This window comes from Lepidochelys olivacea (assembly GCF_965140295.1).
Source record: "Lepidochelys olivacea isolate rLepOli2 genome assembly, chromosome: 1".
Classification (NCBI taxonomy): Eukaryota; Metazoa; Chordata; order Testudines; family Cheloniidae; genus Lepidochelys; species Lepidochelys olivacea.
Window position 1 is genome coordinate 277,533,539 of NC_140411.1, and position 21,331 is coordinate 277,554,869.

Below are 21,331 nucleotides of genomic sequence, written 5' to 3' on the forward strand. Positions count from 1 at the left end.
TTCCCTCCACTCCAAGGGTATCTGGGAGGTATCTGGGCCTGTGGACCTCTGGTGTGATTCCGGTGCAATGAACTGTAATCTGTTGGGGTTCTTGGGGCAGTTGGCCTTTACATGCCCCAGCTCGTTACATTTAAAACATCGTCCAGCTGACGGGTCACTGGGGCGAGGAGGGTTGCTGGAGAACGGGGTGGTGGGACGATAAGGGGTCTGGAGGGTTCTTTGGGAGGTAGGTGGGGCTTTGGGCGGCCCCCGGTAATAGGGTGGGGTCTGGGGTTGTCCCTTCTGGTCTCCGCTCCAACTGCGACCAGTTTTCTTCTTCTCTGCCACCTCCACCCATCTGGCTCCAATCTCTCCTGCCTCGATTACAGTTTTGGGCTTCCCATCTAGGATGTATCTTTCTATTTCCTCAGGAACACCCTCTAAGAATTGTTCCATTTGCATTAGGAAGGGCACATCTACTGGAGATTCAACACTTGCTCCTGATATCCAGCCATCCCAATGTTTCACAATGTGGTAGGCATGTCGGGTAAATGACACGTCTGGTTCCCACCTTAGGGCTCTGAACCTCCGACGAGAATACTTGGGTGTTATCCCCATTCTGACTCTCGCCTTGGATTTAAACAGTTCATACTCGTTCATGTGTTCTCTAGGCATTTCAGCCGCCACCTCAGCTAAGGGTCCACTGAGCTGTGGCCTCAGCTCTACCATGTATTGGTCAGTAGAGATGCTGTACCCAAGGCAGGCCCTTTCGAAGTTTTCTAAGAAGGCCTCAGTATCATCACCTGCCTTGTAGGTGGGGAACTTTCTGGGATGGGAAGTGGTACCTGGAGAAGGATTGCTAGGGTTTGTTGGTATATTCTGCTGAGCCTTTATCTTCTCCACCTCCTCCACATGCTTCCTCTCTTTTTCCTTCTCCTCCTCCACATGCTTCCTTGCCTCCATTTCCCTCTTGTGGGCAGCCTCCTGAACCTCCTTCTCCAGCCGCATGAGTTCTATCTGTCTTTCATGTTCCCTTTGTTTTTCCTCAGCCTGAAATTTGGCTAATTCCAGCTGTAGTCAAGCTGCGGATTTTGTCATTCTAACCTCTTTGTTTTTAACTAACTTTACACCCGATGTTTAGAAATAAACAAACAAAACTTGGCTGTAAAATTTTGCTGTGCTGGAATAGAATACCTATTCTCTGATAGTGATTGTCAGCCTACTGAAAAAGACAATTCCCTTGTCTCTGCTCTGGGCCCAAATCAAAGCAAAAAACCTCCAACTATTTGGAAACCTGCTTACCCAGCCCAAAGAAAAAGCAAAGGAGTAGAACACACCCCCCCTATTTACTTTTAGGGAAAAAAAAAAAACCTCTGGGTTGGAAGACTGTGAATTTCCCTGCAGGAGTTAAGTACCCTGCCTCCAGGCAAAGAAAACCTGCAATTCACAAAGATAATCCCCTTTTGTCTCTGCTTGGCCACAAAGCAGAGCAAAAACAAGCTGCTTTCAGTTTCAGCTGCTTTCTGGACTTCCTTTCCAAAGGAAAAAAAAATTCCTTTTAAAATCTGTATTTCTAGTTCAAAAAATCTCAACTGGATCTCAAAATGATTTCAGGTTAATCCCACCACTATGCCACCATGTCAAGGTTCCTCCCCCACTCTGAACTCTAGGGTACAGATGTGGGGACCTGCATGAAAAACCTCCTAAGCTTATCTTTACCAGCTTAGGTCAAAACTTCCCCAAGGTACAAAATATTCCACCCTTTGTCCTTGGATTGGCCGCTACCACCACCAAACTAATACTGGTTACTGGGGAAGAGCTGTTTGGACACGTCTTTCCCCCCAAAATACTTCCCAAAACCTTGCACCCCACTTCCTGGACAAGGTTTGGTAAAAAGCCTCACCACTTTGCCTAGGTGACTCCAGACCCAGACCCTTGGATTTTAAGAACAATGAACAATCCTCCCAACACTTGCACTCCCCCCCCCTTTCCTGGGAAATGTTGGATAAAAAGCCTCACCAATTTGCATAGGTGACCACAGACCCAAACCCTTGGATCTGAGAACAATGAAAAAGCATTCAGTTTTCTTACAAGAAGACTTTTAATAAAAATAGAAGTAAATAGAAATAAAGAAATCCCCCCTGTAAAATCAGGATGGTAGATATCTTACAGGGTAATTAGATTCAAAAACATAGAGAACCCCTCTAGGCAAAACCTTAAGTTACAAAAAAGATACACAGACGGAAATAGTTATTCTATTCAGCACAATTCTTTTCTCAGCCATTTAAAGAAATCATAATCTAACACATACCTAGCTAGATTACTTACTAAAAGTTCTAAGACTCCATTCCTGGTCTATCCCCGGCAGAAACCAGCATATAGACAGACACACAGACCCTTTGTTTCTCTCCCTCCTCCCAGCTTTTGAAAGTATCTTGTCTCCTCATTGGTCATTTTGGTCAGGTGCCAGCGAGGTTACCTTTAGCTTCTTAACCCTTTACATGTGAGAGGAGCTTTCCCCTGGCCAGAAGGGATTTCAAAGGGGTTTACCCTTCCCTTTATATTTATGACAGACAGGTTTCAGAGTAACAGCTGTGTTAGTCTGTATTCGCAAAAAGAAAAGGAGTACATGTGGCACCTTAGAGACTAACCAATTTATTTGAGCATAAGCTTTCGTGAGCTACAGCTCACTTCATCGGATGCATACTGTGGAAAGTACAGAAGATCTTGAAAGTCTTGTTTAAGAAGTCTGTTTCATTCTCTGGAAGCTTAAAATATAGTTCAAGGGTATACTACTGAAAAATCAGTGGAAACACCTATGTCTCTAAGGATTACGGTTGTGACTTCAATGGAATGACTCATGTATTTAAAATATTATTATTTATATGCTGAGAGCGCCTAAAGATTCCAGTCAGGGTTGGGACCGCATTGTGCTAGGCACTGTACACACAATAGAATAGAACAGCATTTCTCAAACTGGGGTCGGTGGATACCTGGGGGTCTGTGAGGGTACTCCAGGGGCCCCACGGGCCCCGCTGATCAACTCCTCCCCCTTCCTCCTAAGCACCTTCTGCATGCTGGAAAACAGCAGTTCAGCTGGGAGGGAGGAGAAGGAGTGGGGACAGAACGTGCTTGGAGGAGGGAGTGGAATAATTTTCGGGTGCTGCCGGCCCCATTGATCAACTCTTCCCCCTACCTCCCATTGCCTCCTGCTTTGCTGAACAGCTGTTCCCCAGCATGCAGGAGGCACTGGGAGGGAGGGGGAGGAGGGGGGACGAGGTGCGCTTGTGGGAGGGGATGGAAAGGGGTGCGGAAGAGGAGGGGGAGAGGTGGATCAGGGATGGGAAGAAGTGGGGTGGGGGTGGGGCCTTGGGGAAGGGGTGGGGTGGAGTGGGAGGCAGGGCCTGGGGCTGAGCAGGATGCTTGGGAGTCTGTGACATTTTTAAAAATCAAAATGGGGGTCTTCGGGTTGCTAAAGTTTGAGAACCGCTGGAATAGAAGACACACCCTCTCCCTAAAAGGCAAGGTAAACATACAGAGATAAACAACAAAAAGTATGATACTATTTCTCGTCACTTTTTCCTTTATATAACGCCCCCACTCTCCCACCAATCTCTGCTGTGTTCTGCTGCTAGTTCATTATGTGCTTAAGTACTTTTCAGAACTGGTGCCTTTGTAGGCCCCATTTCTAGTTCAACACATGCCAGAATGCCCCCTAACTGATGCACATGTACAGTACGCTGCACAAACAGTATTAAAGTGTGGAAAACATTCTACTCAGCAGTCACCCCATGTACAGCTTTTGTCACCCATTTGCAGATTATTCTGCCAAAGTAGAAATTAAAGGGGTAATGTGGATTGTGCATGGGAGCCAATTTCAGGCCTGGAGGCATACATGCACCAATGGTATCTTCAAGACCCTGCTTCAGAATGTTCCTCTGGGGCATGTGACCCAGAAGGCCTGCGGAGCAACCTTGCTGCCACTTTTAGGGAAGCCAAAATAGGAGTGGAAAACTTTTGTGCATGGGAGTCTGGTCAGGATGTGAATCTTGGAATATAGAGTAATGTAGTCATTAATGCTAATTTAAAAGGGCTTTCTGAGGCCAATTTATAGTCTACAGTATCCTCTAGAGACTTGAAAACAGATACTCTTGATTTTTCCTTTTTCTACTTAACAAGTGTTTATTTTATGTTTTTCTATCAAGGCAAGCATACAAATAGGTTTTGTTTATTTCTCTTCCAATGCATGGGCTTTATTACATAATCTATGATAAAAATAGATACGTGCACATCATTGGCAATGCTGCTTTGTACCATGGTAACAAACAGATCTGTACGACCCATTCTTGTTTTACCTCTTTAAGAGTCAACATCCGTTTCAGAGCAGTAGGTTCATCTCAGGTAGCAAAGTAGGCAGTGCACACATTGACCTAGCTTCACTGAGAAACTGCATTTTCTAAAGCTGCTGAAGTGAGCTCTGGATTTCTATTGCTGCATTTATTTCCCTTGGCCCACCCTTTTGCATTCACAAACCTATATGCATTGTCAGTTAGAGTGAATGGTGTTGTGTGTTGCCTTTATACTAACATGGCAAGTACAGTTATAAGTGTATTGCGTCTAATATTATTTAGTTGTTATTTGGAAAAAAAACTTTCTTTGTCTACATGGGAATTTGTTCTTAAAAAAAAAGATCCAATTGTCCAGTCAGGATGACCATATTAGAGGAAGGGAATCTGTGTAAGTAACAATCACAAACAGGCATGACTCATGGAAGATGTGGTGGAGATATGTGCTAATGTGCTCATCCCTCCTCTCCTGAAGCATTCAGGAGCCCTCCTACATTTTGGATTCCATGGATGAAGAGGGATGGGAAATTTCTGATGGGCAGGAGGTGAGACACCTGGGTCATACCACTTTCCATGGCATTATCTCCCTCTAATCTTGCAGGTTTCCCCACTCAAGATGATAGCACTTACAATGACAGTGAATCCAGCTCTGTTTCTGCAAACACTCCCCTTGATTAGCTGCAGGATGAGGACTGGGGCAAAATAACTCCCTTCATGGCTGTCATCTGGCATTAAGACCTGGAAAATAGCCTTGCTGACCTCTGTACAGATAATCTGCCCCTCTATAATTAGTTTGAAATTCTTAAAACCACCCTGCAGATCTCAAACTGTCCAGGGGTTTGGCAGAGCACTACCACTACTGTGTAGCCCTACCACTAGAGGCCAGATGCTGCTACAGAAACTTAGAAGTCTAAAGGCTAGAGGAGTTTTCATGCATCATATAAAACATCAATTGGGACTTCAAGATTAGGCGTTTGGGGTACATTTACTTACTTCAGAGGGCCTGCACTAAGCTCTCCACATCACTTAAGCCTGAATTGTAAGACCTCTGTCAGGGGTTTAAATTGTCCAGATGGCTTCATACCAGTCCTCTGCAGTAGACTGAACTTCGCCCTCTGAGAGGATGAAAAATTCCTTCCAAAGCACTTCCCCAGAAATCGGATAGCCACTCAGATATATCTACAATACTTTATGAGCAGTTGCAAGCAAGCCCAAGTGTCTTTTAAAATGACTTATTGTGTTAAAAGAAAGCATAATTATATACACTTTTTATGTCTGTGCTAATATATATATATATATATATATATATATATATATGTTCAAAAGGGAAGGGTTTTTAAAAACACAGGTTGTCAGACATTTCAGCCTATGTTCAGATATCCTCTTTTTCCACAATAATTGTATCTAAAGCACCATTTCATCTCACTCCTAAGAAATGGAAAGCCCTAGCTTGAAAATGTGTTTGGGGGCTCTTACATTTCTCGTGCTATATAGTCATGCACACAATATAGGCTGTCCACACTATTAAAGCAACAGCACTTCTCTGTATATTAAATTTGAAAATCTTACTGACGTCTGAGTTTCAGGAAAAAATTTCCGAACATTTAGGCTGCCCCTTTTAAAGATTCTTAATAAATAAATTCCAGAAAAAAATTAAAAAATAATTTCAAGTTTTTAGCCACAAGTCAAATAGAAATTCTGAACTGAGATTTTTAATTTTATTTTACACATGTACCCAATGGTACAATATATGTAGGTATGACTACATCAAAATATTAGCAGTTGGCATGCTGGTTTGTAAAGACTTCTTAAGAACATAAGAATGGCCACTGTGTCCATTGATTATCCTCATACCACCAAGTTTCTGTGATGCCTATTATATCAATATACTCATTTAATATGAGGCACTCTAGTTTACCCATCTTATTATTTAGACTTCTAGCATTGGTATATAAGCACTTCAAAAACTTGCCACTTTTTAGCTGTCTGCCATGATGTAATTGAATGGGACTTTTTAAATCTGTTTTTCATCAGATCCTGCCTGTATTTTATCATCTTTCTTCCTCTCCTCCTTACTAGGACATACAGCATCTCCATTAATAGATCCTCCCCTAAGGGATGTTGCTGTCCGAACCATGTGCTCCTCCACACCTGTCAGCTCTCCCCCCAGTCCTTAGTTTAAAAACTGCTCAACGACCTTTTTAATTTTAAGTGCCAGCAATCTGGTTCTGTTTTGGTTTAGGTGGAGCCCATCCTTCCTGTATAGGCTCCCCTTTCCCAAAAGTCTTCCCAGTTCCTAATAAATCTAAACCCCTCCTCTCTACACCATCATCTCAAGGGTTGATGGGTGCTAAAGGGCTTAGGGAATCAAAGCCTCATTAAGAAGCTCTCAGCCTTGCCTAGCAGGCCACTAGACTCATCGCACACACAGTAGTTCTTAGCAGTTGAGTAAAGCATATTTTAAATAGATGCTTGAAATCTGAAAGGTAGAGTTAAGTGGATTATCATAATTTAGTGTAAATCAGAATTTGGACCTCCACATATTGATGGTGTCTCTCTGACATTTTATTTATAAGGAGAGGAATATGACTTTCAATGTAGTCTACAAGCAAATTAAAACAACCATCTAAAAGATGAGTTAGAAGTTTTCTTGTAACCTAATGTGAAAATAAACTGAAATAGATAAATGGGCAAATAACTTTCCTAATTACATTTTCTTGGATAATTTAATAATGTATTCTTTTTTTAATTTCACAGATATATATAGTTCAAACATTTAGAACCAGAAATCTTCTTTCCTCTGAACACTCTGTATGAAGGACTAATCTGACATCCTCTTCAGTCTAACTGTTCAGTGAATTACCAACATTTTTGGTTTAGCCAAAGGAAAGCTTTCTTTGAGGCCTGTCAGCTTGCCTGAACTGAACCTGACCCACTTACACCTTTTCCTTATTGCAAATGCCTAAGAACAGCAAGGTGGTAAAAAGAGAAATAGATGATGAAGTCATTGAGTCAGTTAAGGATCTTCTCTCTAATGAAGACTCTGCAGATGATGCCTTTAAGAAGAGTGAACTGCTGGTTGATGATCAAGAAAATAAAGATGTAGATGTTGAAGAGGGGTCAGACATAGAAGATGAAAGACCAGCTTGGAACAGCAAACTTCAGTATATTCTGGCACAAGTTGGATTTTCTGTAGGGTTGGGAAATGTGTGGCGATTCCCATACCTGTGTCAGAAAAATGGTGGAGGTAAGGGTCAGTGTTTACTAACTTGCCTTGCTGATTTCATTGTAAAAACCCGATACATTTCTCCAGGATCTCAAATTTATCTTAATTTTGGCAAGTGTTTATGAGAAGAAAGCACCCCCATCTTTATTTTAGAGAGCCAGATCTGCTGAAGGAAGCAATACATTAACCTGATAAGCTTCTTTGGCCTTGTGTTTTGTGGTAGAATTTCCCTGTTCACGTGACTGTTTTATATTAACTTAAATATTTGCTAAGCAAGGTCCTCTCACTTGTTATTTTTGTGGGCAGATTATGGTATGTGAAATAGTTAGGGCCTGATTCTTAGTCAGACTAGGCCTCTTTACATCATTCAGACACTGTAAAGGGGCATTAAAATGGAAATAAATTTAATGTACACTCACTTTAAGGACTAAAGCAGTTTAATGGGGACTTAGCATAATTGAGCATCAAGTCCTTTTTCATTAGATCACTACTTCCTAGATAGTTTGATCATGACTGGTCTTTGCCAGAACAAAATATTATGGGAATGCAATGGTGGTTCTATAGGTAATGAATAACTTTAATCATACAGTGTATAATATGAGACAAAAAGGAGCTAATCTAGATGTTAGAAGAACATATTATGCTAGGATATAAATTTGCTTCACTTTTTCTTAATACCTTTCACATAAAAAGGAAACCACATCAAGTTGCATATTACTTGTCTGTTGATTCATGTCTTAGATACATGAGCTGGGGCCTTCCTTCAAGATATGCAACAATAGCTTATTAATCCACTCCCTGGTACGGCTGAATGTTCAGCTGAGTTGAAAAAGAGTCTGTCCATATTTGCTGAACAAAAAATGAGACAGTTCTAGAGAATTGAAAACAAACAAGAACTTTTATTCATGGTGGACATTAAGGGCCAGATCCTTCAAAATGTACAGACTGGGAAAACAGATGCCATTAAAGGCTACCGAATCAGGCCTAAAATAGTTATTTGAATTCCAACCTGTGGTCACAATGGCCCACATTCCATAGCTGCATAGTTTTCATTCATTTCAAACCCTTCCACCCTTTGTTTAACTTTAATTTGTACCTTTATTCTGGGCTAGAACCATTACATTGTTGGGTCCCTGTGGAATCTGACTCATTTCCTTGTCTCTGTGCTAAATAGGAAGTTCTGATCCAGAAAGTGGAAATTGGATATAGTGTTCTTGAAAGCCATATATTCTTTCTGTTTAAGGGCTTTTGTAGGCAGTATATGGGTAGGGTAGGGCTGATCATGTATCCTTATTGGCTAACACAAACAAATTAAACTAATTCACATTCATCAAACTTATAGTTATTTTGTGAAGCTTTGGTTAGTGCTAATCAGTTATGAATTTTGCAAACTCATTTCTTAATTCTGTGAACCAGCAGCACCAGTCTATCAGCTGCTTTCCTTGGACCAAGGAAAGATTGTTTTGACATGGTCAGGCATCTTTACAAGTACTGTGTCAGCTTGAGCTTGCCAAATTAATCCAGATGAAACACAAATTTATTAATAAAATAAATAATGTATATTTAATTAAATTAATTAACAATACAAATCTAGGGTTGTTCTGTGGTCTGGGAAAATAAATCTACAGTGGCTGACATTAAGAGCTCAATATTTGTCCTTCCAAAGTGACCGCAGTATCATGGTATCTACTATTCTAAGTGTAGAGGGACAACTGGTACTAAAAGGGCTTCTAAATATAACAACTGGCCAAAAGTGGCTCCTTAGGCACCGACTCCGTGGGTGCTCCGGGGCTGAAGCATCCACGGGGAAAATTTGGTGGGTGCAGATCACCCACTGGCAGCTCCCCACCCCACCCTGCACCCGGCCCCAGCTCACCTCCGCTCCGCCTCTTACCCTGAATGCACCGCCCCGCTCTGCTTCTCCGCCCCCTCCCGGTTTCCCTCAAATCAGCTATTTGCGCGGGAAGCCTGGGAGGGCTGAGAAGCAAGCGGTGGCTTTGCGCTCAGGCCCAAGGAGGCGGAGCGGAGGGGAGCTGGGGCAGGGGGGGCTGCCCGTGCCACAGCAGGTAACCCGGGTGGGGGGGGGCACGCAGGGGAACCGCTCCCCGCTCCAGCTCGCCTCCACCTCTCTGGCCTGAGCACGAAGCCGCCGCCTGCTTCTCAGTACTCTAAAGTTTCCCGTGCGAACAGCTGATTCGCGGGAAACCGGGGGGGGGAGGGGGAGAGGGGCGGAGAAGCAGAGCGGGGTGGTGCATTCAGGGGAGGAGGCAGAGCGGAGGTGAGCTGGGGCCGGGCGCAGGGCGGGGCGGGAAGCTGCCAGTGGGTGCTCTGCACCCACCAAATTTTCCCCGTGGATGCTCCAGCCCCGGAGCACCCATGGAGTCGGTGCCTAAGGCGCCACTTTTCAAGTGATCAGTGGGGGGAGCGGCCGTTCCCCCTGCTCCCCCCCAGCTATGCTACCACTCCCCTAGGAGCCCTGGGAGCCGCCCTAGGTAAGCACTGCCGGGACTCCCCACCTCGCCCCCTGGCAGGTCCCTCTGGCTCCTAGGGGCAGAGTGGGGTGGGCAGCCACTATGGCAGCCCACGAGACTCTTCTGCCCGGTTCTGTGGGCAGACAGGGGAGGGGGGTGAATGGGACAGGGGTCCCGGGGCGGGGTGTGTCAAGGAACGTGGGGGGTTGGATGGGCCAGGAGTTAGTTTTAGAAGTAAACCAATCAATTTCCAGCTACCAAAAAACAATATATTTATTGACTAAAAAGCTTTCCACTACAACAATAAATTTACTATATTTCCTTCTATATAATGTGTTCTAAAATCAATAATAGCATGTAAACTTTTATGATGGGCTAACCTTCAACATTTTTATCTTTGATACTTGTGACTTTAAAGATGCAAATAACTATAGAAAAGAATTGTAGACTTGAGGCTGAATTGGTTACCGATAATTTCTCTAGTGAAAATATTGGTCTTATCCCAGTTCCTTAATGGGACGTGACTAGACTGGCGATAGGACGTGGGTGCCTCCAAACCCTTTTCCTTTCTCTGGTTCCAGATCTCCCTATTCACTTTGACTCCCTAGTTTAATAGCTTTCTCTCTCTGACCTTGGGATTTGAGACCCTTTTTTGCTTGCTCCCTCCTTGAACTCTTCCACAGAAACTTATCAGTATTTTGATTCATATTTAGTACTGGACATATTGTTGACATACAAAGCACACCATGGTATCCACAGATTGGTATCAGAGTAACAGCCATGTTAGTCTGTATTCGCAAAAAGAAAAGGAGTACTTGTGGCACCTTAGAGACTAACCAAGACAGTTCTAATGTTTGTTTTTCATTATAGTCTGAAGAAAGAAAGAAAATGGAAATTGGTTGGGGGGAGTGATATCACGTTTACACGGATAAAATAATGTCAGAGTGTCAATTAAGGACACCTTACTTACTGTGACTGGGGCCCTAGTGGGGAGCCAGCTGTGGTCACTCAATTAGGGTGAACTGCAAAGAATGGAGGAGATAGTCCCCATAAAGCTGGTGGATATTCCAATACATAGATTTACCAAGACAGCATAAAACAGCTTCTTTATTACCTTACTGGTTACTCAGAAGTCCAAACAACACAGTTCCCTTAAAGTGATCCAGCCTCAGGGCTCCATTCAGGTACCCATGTCAGATATGATGAAAATTTCTGTTAATCTTATTTCATCATATAAAATAAAAGGTTCTACCAATCCCAAAGGATTGGACACATTACCTCCCAGGTTAATGAATGTGTCAGATCTTACCCAAGTAAACGCTACAGCCAATTCTTATTAACTAAAGTAAAATTTATTATAAAACAAAAGAGAGAGTATGGTTAAATGATCAGTGTACATACAGAGTTAGAGTTCAATTCATTGAGGTTCAGATTCGTAGCAGAGATGGTGAGCTTTGTAGTTGCAAAGAGTTCTTTCAGAAATAGTTCATAGGTTATAGTTCAATGTCCAAATCTCATATTCAGGGCGTACCAGCATAACTGGGACCTCAGTCTTGGGACTCAAACTTCCCTTGATGAAGCCTAAGCAGATCTGAGATGACAGAATCAGGATCCAAGGATCTTTTATACAATTTCATGTCTTTTGACAAGTTGGAGTTCCTCAGGGAACAACAGGTAATTAGAGTGACTTTGAAGGAGGTCCAACACTGGTACTTAGCTATACAAATTAACATAAGGCCATTTGTTTGTTCCTCCACCATTCACAGTACATTTCAAAGAGAGATGAATACTGAGATATCCTGTGTTTACAATTCATTTAAATGATAGGATGTTCTTTTGACCTCTGAATTATCAGAATACAGCATAGACAGGGACTGTTGATTACATCATTGACCCTACTCATACATATGTAAATACACAAAACCACAAACATTATCTCCCCACTTGTATTTTGAGGATTATTTATTTTGCAGGCTGTTTAACCCTTTCTAGCCATGCATCACACTTACATACAGCATGGCTCTGTAAATCAGTGGTTCTCAAAGCCGGTCCACCGCTTGTTCAGGGAAAGCCCCTGGCATGCCAGACCAGTTTGTTTACCTGCCGCGTCCGCAGGTTTGGCCGATCGCGGCTCCCATTGGCCGTGGTTCGCCGCTCCAGGCCAAAGGAGACTGCGGGAAGGGCGGCCAGCACGTCCCTTGGCCCGCGCCGCTTCCCGCAGCGCCCATGGGCCTGGAGCAGTGAACTGTGGCCAGTGGGAGCCGCGATCGGCCATACCTGCGGACGCAGCAGGTAAACAAACTGGTCCGGCGTGCCAGGGGCTTTCCCTGAACAAGGGGTGGACCGGCTTTGAGAACCACTGGTGTAAATGATGTCTAACCAAGATTTGCAATACTGGCCCACAAGGCAGACATGCTGGGTCATATATTCACATTAGGAACTCCACAAAATACAGATCTAGGAAACTGTTAAATATTGTCAACAGTATTTTTCTACCTGGAGCTCTTTTGGAGTTGATTATTTCCAGGCACATATTTGATTGTGATACATTTTATTTAATCACACATTATTTATATTGCAGTTCACAGCTTTGTCTAATGTGCTGAGTCATGCACAGCTTTAATCCAAGCATTCTGAAATTGACAGTTTGGGATGTCAGGTCAGAAAATATGACAGTAACATCATATTACAATAGATAATTTTATTAGAGGACAAATTATTTTATATACAGATCTGAACTATAAAGCTATATTAACACATATTTTAATGTTACAACTTGCACCTTCAAAAGGAAAAATATTTTTAAGATTTAGAACAGAACTGTGGCATGAAAATACAGAAATCATACCAAGCTGTGACACTCAAAAGGGTTATCTTGATAGTTGGCATGTTGAGCCACTTTTACCTGTGTACTCTGCTAATTTAGGATGCTGTTAGGAAATATGGCCAAATGTTGCCCAAATTGAATAGGAATCATCCCAATTTGTCATGTACACTAGAACACCCATGTGCCAAGTTTTTATGCATTGGAAAGAATGCTTTCATATAATTCCCATTTGTGACAGTGTGAGGATGACACTGCAAGAAGCTGAAACAAAACATATTTGTTCTGATTCTATGCTGACTAGGTTGATCAGATAGTAAATGTGAAAAATTAAGATGGGGTAGGGGGAATAGGCACCTATATAAGAGAAAGCCCTGAATATCAGGGACTGTTCCTCTAAAATCGGGACATCTGGACACCCTGCTGCTGACCTACACCTGTGCACTGAAAATAACAGAGTTGCACAGGGTATAAGACAATGCAGAATTATGCAAGGGTAAATTTGGCCCATTGGTTTAATTGATAAACCTTGCAACCTACAACTGGTGTACAAGAGGGCCCCAGTTCTGCACAGGAGTTAAGTATGTGCTTAACTTTAGACCCTTGTGGTTAAGCTTGTAGGTTGAGATGTTGAAGACATGGGTTCAGTTCTTGCTCTAGTACAGACATCCTGGGTAACATTAGTCAGTTAAGTCCAGTTTTTAAAGGTATTTAAGCACTGCTCCACTCACCATTACAAGGCCAAAGAAATGTAGACAGCTAAGTCTCATTTTCAAAAGTGACTTAGGTACTTAGGAGCCTAAATCTCACTGAAAGTTTTTTGCAACATCACACAATCCCTTTATAGGTCAAAAATGTGCACTTTTGCTGCTCTGGTGGCAGTTAACACACACAGTGTCTGAAAGGTAGGTTGATTTAGCATGTGATTATATCACTGCTGTTCTGATGAGTGTGATTATATGCACACAAAATCTAGCACAATCAAGTAGCCAGATCAGAGAGGCTCCCTCCTTGGGAAGGTTTGTCTCGAAATGATATACACTTACTTAACAGAAAGTGCTTTGTAAACATGAGATCATAGAACTATGGGGCTGAAAGGATCACTGAGCGATCATCTTGTCTATCCCCAGATGCTGAGACATGATTAGTATGCCTAGACTATTTCTGATAGCTGTTTGTCTAACCTGTTCTTAAAATGCTCAGTGACAGGGATTCTGTAACCTCCTAGATAACCTGTTTCAGTGCTTAACTATCCTTATAGTTAGAAAGTATTTCCTAATATCTAACCTAAATCTCCCTTGCTTCAAATTAACCCTATTACTTCTTGTTCTACCGTTGGTGGACATGGAGAACAATTAATCACAACAATCTGTTACATATTTGAAAATTACATATTTGCTATCATGACCAAACCCCCTGCCCCCCTCAGTTTTTCTTGTCAAGAATAAACATGGCCAATTCTTTCAATCTTCCTTTGCAGGTGATGTTTTCTAAACCTCTTATTTTTGTTGTGCTCCTTTGGACTCTCCCTTTTTTCCACAACTTCCACAACAAGTGTGGTGTCCAAAACTGGACTCAGTACTCCAGCTGAGTCTGCACCAGTGCCAACTAGAGCGAGACAGTTGTCTCCCTTGCTCTAGATATGACACAACTGTTTATACACCCCAGAATGATATTTGCTTTTTTTGCAGCAGCATCACATTCTTGGCCCATATTCAGTTTGTGATCTGCTATAACCCCCACCTCTTTTTTCTGCAGTACTACTGCCTCGCCATTTATTTTCCATTTTGCTTTTGTGCATTTGATTTTTCCTTTCTAACTGCAATGCTTTGCCCTTGTCTATATTGAATTTCATCTTTTTCATTTCTGACCAATTCTCCAATGTAATCAAGATAAATTAAAATTCCAGTCTGACCTTCCAAAGTGCTTGCAACCTCTCTAAGCTTGGTGTTGTCTGTACATTTTTCAAGTGTACTCTCTACATTCAGTGAAATTAATGACAATGTTTAATAGTACCAGACCCAGGAGTGACTGCTGTGAGACCCCACTTGATATGTCTTCCCAATTTGACAGTGAACTACAGATAACTATTCTTTGAGTATGTTTTTTCAACCTGTTGGGCACCCACTGTATAATAATTTCATCTAGACCACATTTCCCTCATTTGCTTATGAGACTGTCATGTGAAACTGTGTCAAAAGCCTCACTAAAGTCCAGATATATCATATCTACTGCTTCCCCCATCCATTAGGCCATGTATCCTCTCAAATAAAAATAAGAAAATTAGAGTAGTTTAGAATGATTTATACTTGGTAGTCCATGGTGGCTATTCCTTATCACCTTATTGCCCTCTAGCTGCTTACTAATGTATTATTTAATAATTTGTTCTGGTATCTTTTTGGGTATGAAGGTTAGGATGACTGCTCTATAATTCCTCAGGACCTTTTTAAAGACAGGTACTAGTGTGTGCTCTTCTCCAGGACCTCATCAGTCCTCTAAAAGTTCTCTGAGATAATCGCTAATAGTTCACCTTGGTTCAGCTAGTTCCTTAAGTGGTCTTGGGTAAGTTTCATCTGGCCCTGCTGACTTGAATATATCTAACTTATTTAAATGTTCTTTAACCTGTTCTTACCCTATTCTGGTCTGTAATCTTTCTCACTTGTTAATATTGTGTTAAGCATCTAGTCACAATTAATCTTTTCAATGGAGCCTGAAGGAAAAAAAACCACACACACACTTCAAACACTTCAGCCATTTGTGTCATCTATTATTTGTTCTCCTTTCAGAAATTTACACCAGCCCCTGACTTAGAAGACTCTTCCTCATCCTAATAATGATTGATGTCCTCTTGTTTTCATAGGTGCATATCTTGTGCCATACTTAATTTTGCTGATGATAATAGGGATTCCACTTTTTTTCCTGGAGCTTTCTGTGGGCCAGAGAATCCGACGAGGAAGCATTGGCGTATGGAATTACATCAGCCCCACGCTCGGTGGAATTGGATTTGCAAGCTGTGTGGTAAGTTTGTAATTTACATAGTTTGATGTTCTCCAGAGCATCACAATGAAATACATTGGGACTTTCTGCTCAGTTTTAACCAAAGGTTAATAATTTTTGTTCTAGCTCCAAAGTCAATTCACAATGTTTACAGAATCCGTAAAGCTCATATTCGAATATATAAAAATATTAGTCTTTTTGGAGGAAGAGAATCTGCTAAAATATTAGCAAGGTATGCATGATAAACACAGAAAAAAAACCAAGAATTTGGAAAGTATTGGACTTTAAATATATCCACAAGGGCCAAATCACAGAGCCTTTATTCATTCCTTACTTAGGCAAAATTCTCCTTAATTTCAATAGCAATTTTATGTAGTGCTGGATTTAGCTCATTGTTTTATTTAGTTTAACTTATGATATGTAGTTGTTCAATAAATCTTTTAAAATATCTTGTTTTATACTTCAGGTATGTTTCTTTGTGGCCCTCTACTACAATGTCATAATTGGATGGAGTTTGTTTTACTTTTCTCAGTCGTTTCAGCACCCCTTGCCATGGGATCAGTGTCCTTTGGTGAAAAATACTTCTCATACCTGTAAGTCTTGGATATATTCATTTTTTTTAAAGTCACTTTGGGCTTGATCCAAAATCCACTGAAGTCAAGGGCAGTCTTTCCACTGATTTCAGTGGGCTTTGAGTTAGACCCTTTATTTGGATATTGCCATTTAAAAAACAACAACTTTTTTTAAGGCTGTCAAACGATTAAAAAAATTAATCACGATTAATCGTGCAATTAAAAAATTAATTGTGATTAATCACATTATTAATCACACTGTTAAACGATTTATTTAATTTTTTGGATTATTTTACATTTTCAAATATATTGATTTCAATTACAACACAGAATACAAAGTATACAGTGCTCACTTTATATTTATTTTTTATTATAAATCTTTGCACTGTAAAAAAACAAAAGAGTATTTTTCAATTCACCTAATACAAGTACTGTAGTACAATCTCTTTATCATGAAAGTTGAACTTACAAATTTAGAGTTATGTACAAAAAAAAACTACATTCAAAAACAAAACAATGTAAAACTTCAGAGCCTACAAGTCCACTCAGCACTATTTCTTATTCAGCCAACCGCTCAGACAAACAAGTTTGGTTACAATTTGCAAGAGATAATGCTGCCCGCTTCTTATTTACAATGTCACCTGAAAGCGAGAACAGGCTTTCGCATTGCACTGTTGTAACCTGCATCGCAAGATGTGCCAGATGCGCTAAAGATTCATATGTCTCTTCATGCTTCAACCACCATTCCAAAGGACATGCGTCCATGCGTCCATGCTGATGACGGTTCTGCTCGATAACAGTACAAAGCAAAGCGGACCTACACATGTTCATTTTCATCATCTGAATCTGATGCCACCGGCAGAAGGTTGATTTCCTTTTTTGGTGTTTCGGGTTCTGTAGTTTCTGCATCTGAGTGTTGCTCTTTTAAGACTTCTGAAAGCATTCTCCACACCTCATCCCTCTCAGATTCTTAAACCTTGGGTCCAGTGCTGTAGCTAATTTTAGAAATATCACAATGGTACCTTTTTTGCATTTTGTCAAATCTGCTGTGAAACTGTTCTCAAAACGAACCTGTGCTGTGTCATCAACTGAGACTGCTGTAACATGAAATATATGGCAGAATGTGGGTAAAACAGAGCAGGGGACATACAATTCTCCCCCAAGAATGTCAGTCACAAATTTAATTAATGCATTATTTTTTTAATGAGTATTGTCATAATGGAGGCATGTCCTCTGGAATGGTGGCTGAAGCATGAAGGGGAATACGAATGTTTAGCATATCTGGCATGTAAATAACTTGCAACGATGGCTACAAAAATGCCATGTGAAGGCCTGTTCTCACTTGCAGGTGACATTGTAAATAAGAAGCAGGCAGCAGTATTCCCCATAAATGTCAACAAACTTGTTTGTCTTAGTGATTGGTTGAACAAGAAGTAGGACTGAGTTGAGGTGTAGGCTCTAAAGTTTTACGTTGTTTTCTTTCTGAGTGCAGTTATGTAACAAAAAAAAATCTGCATTTGTAAATTACACTGTCACAATAAAGAGATTGCTCTACAGTACTTGTATGAGGTGAATTGAAAAATACTACAGTAAAAGCTGTTTTATCCGGCACTTCACCAACTGGAAAGCTCTATAAACTGGCATTTCTGATCTTCATTGAAATTCCAGTTTATAGTCCAGTTGGCGTGGGGCCAGCAGGGGGTTGGGGTTTGGGAGGGAGTGTGGAGCGCAGGCTCTGGGAGGGAGTTTGGGAGCGGGAGGGAGCTTGGGGCGTGAGAGGGAGTGCAGGGTACTGGATACGGGGCTCCTGTCCTGGCTGCTCCTAGGCGTGCATGGTAGGTGGCTCTTGGCGCCATGCCTGCCCCACCCCAAGCACTAGCAACGCAGCTCCCATTGGCTGGCAACCATGGCCAATGGGAGCTGTGGGGGCGGCGCCTGTGGGAGGAGGCTCAGGCAGTGCGCAGAGCTGCCTGCCACACCTACACAAAGGAGCAGCTAGGATGGTCACCGCTTGCAGGGAGCCACTTGAGGTGAGTGGCTCCCAGATCCGGCACTTCGCACTCCCTCCCGACCCCCAAGCCACTGCCCTGAGCCCCCTCCTGCACCCAAACTCCCTCCCTCTTATTTAACCAGAATTTTTCACTTACTGGCACCCCCTATTCTCCCAACATGCTGGACAAAACATCTTTTCCTGTATTTTTTTTTATAATTTTTACAGTGCAAATATTTGTAATACGAAATAATAATATAAAGTGAGCACTGTACTGTACCCAACCCCTGCAGCCAGAGCCCCGAGCCCCCCCCCCCCACACCTGGAGCCCTGAGACCCCCTGTCCCCTCTCAGGGTAGCCAACCCTGCCCTCCCCCCGGAGGAGCCCCGAGTCCCACCCCCCCACCTGGAGGAGCCCCCAGACCCCCCCTTTCTGCCGGAGGAGCTTTGGGCCAGCCGAAGCCCTGAGTCCCCCACCCACACACCTGCCTGGAGGAGTCCCAGGCTCGCCAGAGTCCCAAGCCCCTCACTGCCAGAGGAGCCCAGCGTCAACCAGAACCATTACTGCCATGCCATGCCTCCCCTCCCCAGACTCCAAGCCAGCCCACAGGAAATGTGTCTCTTCTGGAAGAACAACGTGAGCTTTTGATATGCCCTATGCAGGTTCTGGGGCAGCTGAGGAGGCGGTATGTGCTACTCAGCTTTCTGGGTTCATCAGTAATATCCCTGGACTCCGGAGTGATTACTGATGATCCCGGGAAGCTGAGTAGCAGATACTACCTTCTCAGCCACCCCAGAACCTGCATGGGGCATAATAACAAGCAAAAACTTCCTCCACCAAACCCACAACAGGGCTTCCGGAGGCAGTGGCTGTGCCATGGGAGGCTGAGCTGGCATATTATACTCGCCGCCCATGTCCATTTCCCTCTTTCCCCTATATAATGCTTCACTTATCACTTTGCCTTTGTCTGAGATTTTTAAACAGCACCAGGGGAGAGAGAGAAAAACAACACATTTCAAACCACAGATATTGACAGGAGGATTCAGGGACAGGTTTCTGGTCTGTACAGGTATCAGTACTGTCCCGAGACTACCTTTACCTCATTGAAAAAAACACTGACTAGATTTTAAACCTAAAATAAGGCAGATATGGTGTTATGATGCATAAAAAGAAAAATAACCCACCTGACGTCTAAGAAAAATAGGCAGAATTTGGAAAAGGCCTAATAATGTAAAAAGGTCATTTGAAGGGTAACTGGGCTGATTGAATACTAACCTCTTAGGAAATATTTTGATGAGGAAAGTTATAGGCTAAACTATAAATATACTTTTCTAATTTTAATCATGAGTTGTATATTTACTTTGACTTGGCCACAAATGGAAGATGTAATCGCAGAGGAAACTTTTCTATATTTAATACTGTATGTCAAAGCTCCCTGTGGCTACATTAAGATGTTTTCTTTGAGGACATAGTTGTACGCTGATAACATCTGGATTATATTTTCCATTAGTGATTTCAGTGGCATGTTTGTTCAGTGTCCTAATGAAAACATGTTAGACAACAGAAAGCCCAAAAGAATCAGTGAAATACCTGTGAATTAAATACCTGTCTGACTCATAAATAAGTAGGAATTGGAGAATTAGCGATTGGTTTATAGTCATGACGCTATAATCCTATTCTGGCACATCATGAAGCACAACTAAGTGCTTCTTATACCTAGGATTTGATTACCTCATGATGACCGACCATACACCTAGAAGTAGGAAACATTTCTTTTGATTTTTTTATTTTTATCTTAAATATTCAGTGTGTGCTGTTTGTTTGTTTTCTGCTTGAAGAAGACGACCAATTTGAAATGTTGCAAATAATTTCTTTATGAAGTCTTTTCCCAGTTTTTATTGCTTTTTCAATACCCGGAGGCAGATTTCCAGCTCATATAAGTTGTCATAGCTTCATAATTGCCAGGAAAATGCGTACTAGCCATAATGGAGCTAGGACAATTTATAACAGCTGAGGATCTGCCCTTTGTATTAATTAGACTTTAAAATAAACCTCTTTCCTCCATAAGCTATTTTGATTCAAGAGCTAGATTAGAAATGCTATTATTTAAAAATGTAAGTGAATTTTATGTGTCTTTTTAAAAAAAATTCCTTTAAAATATATTTTAACAGTTTGATAAGTATAAGATTATTGGAAAACTCATAGTAGCATTACAGTACTATAAAATATCACTACTGTAATACACATAACCACTTTCAGTTCAACATAACAATATAAGGACCCTGTTTTCGAGTGCTTTAACACTTCGGTATCATTAAATCATTATTTTGACTTGTAATATAGTCATTTATGTGCCTATCTGCCAGACTGAGTGTGTGTATGGAGGATTTGGATATTCTTTTGAGGCACCCTGTAAAAGGGCACTCACCTCTTGAGCACCTCCTAGTGGCTGAACCCCTGCATGCTGTTGGCCAACTTTGCTGTGTCTTCAGTAGCTTGGCCATGTGGCCAAGTCAAAAAGTTCAAAAGAATTCCTTCCAGGTATTAAAGAGTCCAATAACTAAACAGTCTATTTCACCTCAGTAGGGTCTTCAGCCCTGGCTCTTGGCCCTTTAAATATGGTGCATTGTTTGGGCTCCCAGATAAGGCCTCTCCTCTTCCTGGCATTTATGCCATTTTACAAATGGCCCATAAGGGAACCTGGGCCCATCCCCTCCTCTGGGGGCCCACCTAAGGACTCTATACACAGGAGCCACTATACTGCTTACTCCAATCCTCTGCTGCTGTTTCCCTGGGCCTCTTCCTTCCAGGCCCTTTTATTTCCAGCTCTATCTCAGGGCCAATATCTGCAGTCTCAGAGTAAGTGCAGCTAGCCTTAAACTCTAGCTACTTGTCAGGCTCCTTTGGCCAGAGAGGCACCCCCTC

The 21,331-nt window shown here is 42.0% G+C and overlaps 1 protein-coding gene across 3 annotated transcripts in view; it reads left to right on the top strand.

The window, feature by feature from the left end:
- The window catches only part of SLC6A15 (solute carrier family 6 member 15), a 58,879-nt gene that overhangs the window by 19,050 nt on the left and 18,498 nt on the right, over window positions 1-21,331 (top strand). For all 3 annotated transcript variants that reach the window (XM_084620624.1, XM_084620625.1, XM_084620626.1), the window contains 3 exons: window positions 7,083-7,572; window positions 15,707-15,864; window positions 16,310-16,436. In XM_084620624.1, coding sequence (XP_084476750.1) covers window positions 7,284-7,572; window positions 15,707-15,864; window positions 16,310-16,436 — 574 coding nt within the window. In that variant the 5' untranslated portion in view covers window positions 7,083-7,283. The remainder of the gene's footprint in view (window positions 1-7,082; window positions 7,573-15,706; window positions 15,865-16,309; window positions 16,437-21,331) is intronic.